The 5,000-nt window shown below is 39.6% G+C and overlaps 1 protein-coding gene across 1 annotated transcript in view; it reads right to left on the bottom strand.

Moving 5' to 3' along the window:
* The window catches only part of LOC122251202 (heparan sulfate 2-O-sulfotransferase 1), an 11,349-nt gene that overhangs the window by 57 nt on the left and 6,292 nt on the right, over positions 1-5,000 (bottom strand). Inside the window, exons 3-8 of the mRNA XM_043012925.2 lie at positions 3,584-3,823; positions 3,031-3,141; positions 2,122-2,267; positions 1,369-1,498; positions 661-821; positions 1-210 (exon numbers count right to left, since the gene is read on the bottom strand). The exon at positions 1-210 is cut by the window's left edge and continues 57 nt beyond it. Of these exons, the coding sequence (XP_042868859.2) occupies positions 1-210; positions 661-821; positions 1,369-1,498; positions 2,122-2,267; positions 3,031-3,141; positions 3,584-3,823 (998 nt within the window). The remainder of the gene's footprint in view (positions 211-660; positions 822-1,368; positions 1,499-2,121; positions 2,268-3,030; positions 3,142-3,583; positions 3,824-5,000) is intronic.

A 5,000-nucleotide genomic window follows, 5' to 3' on the forward strand; every position in this document is an offset into this window, starting at 1 on the left:
CTGACTTTTCCGTCGACTTGGAATGAATCTTCGTGGTTGGCATCTGCAGGAGATCGGCAATGCTCTTGTACTGCAAGAAAAGTCTTTGCTTGAGGAACTCGTAAAGTTCGTATTCGTGCGCCATTTTGTTTTTAAGGACTTTGAGCACTGTTTCCGAGACCGGCTTGTACTTCTTTGGGTTCTTGTTGACTGTGCGTTGGTCTTTGAACTCTGGGGGGAAAGGATGGGCTGCGTTAGTAATAAGGTAAGTAATTCGGTTTTATTGAAACTAAATAACGCGTCGGTATTTTTTTTAAATACTAATTCGACTGTACCATTGAATATATCGCTCCTCTTTCCTTTCGGATGTTATTTATGACATTCATGAACATTTATTTTCTCCCATTCTCCCAATTCCACTTTTAATTTTTTTCACAATATCATTCATTACACACCACGAGGAAGCCCAAAACCCTTAATTCCAGTCTTCGAGTTAATCAACATCACAAACCCACACCACTTAATATATATCTACAACAATAAATAAAAACACCACAAGTATATAAATCACATACTCATCTTTACAACAACCCATATAAAACATCATACACATTTCACCCGTATTTCCAATAAAAAAACACACAATTCACAAGTAACAAGAATTCCCGCACTCTCACATACCTGCATCCCAATACCGCTGCTGAACACCCTGGAAGAAGCTCGGTAGGAAATGCTCCAGAACCGCCAACGTCATGTTCCAATGCTCCACCAGGCCCACCACAGAGTACTCGTATTCTGCGTTGAATTTCGCCTTCTGCAGAGCCCATGAATTGCCATGTTTTCTGAGGGTGGAAGAATCGGGAATCGTGGTTAATGGAATGGGCGTGAGTGGTTCATCGAGAGGGAGTGAATTCTAAGACTGATTCTTGGTTTGAATTCGTAGGTTTAAGTGGGGATTTGATTCTTAGTTCTAAATTGATTTTGTAAGTGGAATATACAATAACTGTATTAGACTTTTTGTTATGGATGATTAATTGTTGTTTTGTTTTCCTTGGTAAAGACAATCTTCAAGAATACAAAAACACGTATTTTCGTTACAGGGGGAAGCAACCACACGTATAATTACAGCTTACTGCAATAAGAATGGAAAAATGCAAATCTGAATTAATTAAAGATAAAAAAATCAAGAAAAAGAGAATTTAACAGATGTAATAATAATCTCAATAGACAAAGAGAAGAAAAAGAAAGGTATCCATAAACCTCACTCAACCTAACTGAAAAAAAGAGATATTCAAACAAAATAAAATTAAAGAAAATACAAACGAACCAAATCTAGATAAAGGTCATCCTTATAATATCAATTTCTCAAAGGAACATCATAATAATTACATGCAATAATCATGCTGTCCACATAGAAACGGAATGGCCGAGATAAAGTCCTCAGTTCCTTCCTTTAAATCACACTCCGGGTCTTCCTTCAACACACAATCTTCCAGTTTCTTCCAGTACCATTTACGACCTGGAAAAGCCATAGGAAAATTAAAAGAAAACACATCAACGAGGATACGTGTAAAGTGAAGGTAGGAAACTTGTAGTTAAGTATATTGAGGTCTAGGGTTTAGAATTGTGGTGGTGTTTAGGTATTGTGTCGCTGGATGCATACTATTTTTTAAGAAAATATATAATCTTTATATAAAATATTATTCTCCAATATCAAAATGAAATATCAGTTATTCTTTTGATCATATAAACATATAATTGCACACCCAAACACCCACCTATACACTCACCCCCACACCCCCCCACACCCCAACCCACCCATACACTCACCCCCACCCCCATACACTCCGGCCCACACTCAAACCCACCCCCACCCACCCCCATACAACCCCACACCCCCTCGCCCACACCCAAACCCACACCCAAACCCTCACCCACCCACCAACCCACACACCCAAACCCTCACCCCCCCACCCTCACCCCCACACACCCAAACACCCCCATACCCACCCATACACCCCCACCCACCCATACACCCCCAACCCAAACCCCCCCCCCCCCACACACACACACACCCACCCAACACCCTCACCCCCACACCCACCCACACCCACACCCAAACACCCCCACACGCCCACCGACCTGTCCCCGGCTGCTGTCGCTCCCTGAGAGACATCTCCGTCTTGACGCGCTCGTGGTCGACGCGTTTGAACCGGAAGTACGAGACGAACTTGTCCACTGGGTCGCGCGCCACCGTCATGTAGGCCGGACGGAGCTTCACGTAGGGACTGTGGGGGAAGGATGGTAAGGATGGGGGTTAGGATATGGTTAGGATGATGATGAGGATAGTGGGAAATTCATATGGTGATGAGAATTTGGAGGAGGATGATAGGAATTAGGATAAAGGTGATAAGAATTAGGAGGATAATGATAGGAATTAGGATAAAGGCGATAAGAATTAGGAGGATAATGATAGGAATTAGGATAAAGGCGATAAGAATTAGGAGGATAATGATAGGAATTAGGATAAAGGCGATAAGAATTAGGAGGATAATGATAGGAATTAGGATAAAGGCGATAAGAATTAGGAGGATAATGATAGGAATTAGGATAAAGGCGATAAGAATTAGGAGGATAATGATAGGAATTAGGATAAAGGAGATAAAAATTATGATAATGATTATTAAAATTAGGAGGATAATGATAAGAATTAGGATAAAGGTGATATGAATTAGGATAATGATTATAAGAATCAGGTAATGATAAGAATTAGGATAATGATAATGACAAAATTTAGGATGATGATCATAATTAAGATGATAATGATTCTAAGAATTAGGATAATGATAAAAAATCATGATAACAACAAGCACACCTATGTATGTATGCTCACGTACTTATCTTGACGTAACTAAAGAAAGAAAGAAAGAAAAAAAAATAAATAGACGAAGAAATGAATTAAAAAAAAGAATAAAAAAAGAAGACGAAATAAATAAATAGACGAAGAAATAAATTAAAAAAAAAGAAAAAATAATCCCTCAATCTTCTTACCTCCGATGTTGCGTGAAGTTAATGAAGAGAGAAAATCGATCGTAGGTTTTGGGCCAAAAGTTGTACTCGAACCACGTGGCCAAATTCCGCTGTTCCTCTTCGCTCATGAGTCTGAAGGAGGAAAGATCGGGGAGGTGAGTATAAAGGTTAGGGGGGGGGGAGTATTATGGTTAGGAGGTGGGAGGTTTTCTCTCTCTCTTGCTTTCTTTTTTTTCTTGTGTGTTTGTGTGTCTGTTTGTGTCTCTGTTTGGGTCTGTTTGTTCGATTTCTTGTCTGTTTGTTATGTTCTTTCTCTTTCTGTCTTCTCTTTCTCTCTCTCTGTCTTTTCTACTTCGCTCTATCTCTCTCTCTTTCTCCCTCGCTCTCTCCATCTCCATCCCCTTCTCTCTCTCTCTCTCTCCTCCCCCCACCCCCACCCCCCCCCGTCACACACCCTCCTCCACCTAAACACAAACCACAAACAACAAAAAAAATCCTCCCCCTAACCCCACCTACCCCCCCAAAAAAAAAAAAAAAAAAACGAGGACAAAAATCAAACGAAAACGAGCCTCACCGTTGCCATGGCGTCCTATAAACATGTTCCTGATGCTGGTAATCGAGGTCCGCCGACAGGGACTTGAGCAAGGACACCACCGTCTGTCCGGCTGAGCGAGGAATCCGGTTGTAGAAAAGCCAGATGGTGTCCGGTGTTCGGTTGAAGGAGGTGGGTTGCAGGACCGTGTCGTTCAGTCGTGCCAAGACCCTCTGCTTTTCGTCCCAGAAAGGGTCTTCGGGTTGGGTCGTGGTTGTGGGTCTGGGTTCGGGGTTAGAAAAGGGATTAAAAAGAAGAAGAAGAAGAAGAAGGAGAAGAAGAAGAAGAAGAAGGAGAAGAAGAAGAAGGAGAAGAAGAAGGAGAAGAAGAAGAAGAAGGAGAAGAAGAAGAAGGAGAAGAAGAAGGAGAAGAAGAAGAAGAAGAAGAAGAAGAAGAAGAAGAAGAAGAAGAAGAAGAAGAAGAAGAAGAAGAAGAAGAAGAAGAAGAAGAAAAAAAAAAAATATATATATATAATTGACAGTTGGATGGTAGAATGACTAACGGAATAACGATATATATAATAATATATATAACAGCATAATAAAATTATTGATACAGAGCATACGAAGAGGTAGGTCTGGTTTGAGAAATAAGTATTGCAAACATAACAATAGGACGGTAGATTCTGTAGAAAAATAGTAGAATACTGACAACAGAATATGTGGACAGGTTTAGAGAATACGGGCATAACAAAAATAACAGAAGGGCGACAGGATATATAAGGAATAACACCATACTAACATATATAACGAACGTAACAGAATACTCAAAGCAGAACAGAAAAAAAGACTAAACAACAGAATAATAGATAACAACATAACACACTTATCACAGCAGAACAACGAAAACAACAGAAAAAAGATCAACAGAGATAGATCACACCCACTCTCTGAATAACAGAACAGAACAACAGAACAGAATAAAACGGAGTAGCGCATAACAGAACAAAGTATAACACAAAAGCCATACATAATAACAGAATAGAGCAACAGAAGAATAAATCAGAATAAGAGAATGACAGATAATCAACACTAGAAAAGGTTAATAACAATAGAACAACAGCAACAGAACACAACAATAATAACAGAATAAGAAGAAGAATCAACAGATGGTAAACGAGAAAACAGATTCATAACAACAGAAGAGTTTGATGAAGAAAAAACAACAACAGGTTACTGTCAACAATACAGATTAAAAAATACAGAACAACGCAAAACAACAACCACAACGAATCAGAACAACAGAACAACAACAAGACAGAACATTGACCCAAAACAATAGAACAACAACCCAAAACAACATAAAAACAACCCAAAATAACAGAACAGCAAACCACAACAACCCCAAAACAACAGAACAACAACCATAACAACAACCCAAACCAACAACCACAACCCAA

The sequence above is a fragment of the Penaeus japonicus genome, unplaced genomic scaffold, assembly GCF_977035675.1.
Source record: "Penaeus japonicus unplaced genomic scaffold, GWHDUDI00000001_assembly GWHDUDI00000041, whole genome shotgun sequence".
Lineage (NCBI taxonomy): Eukaryota > Metazoa > Arthropoda > Malacostraca > Decapoda > Penaeidae > Penaeus > Penaeus japonicus.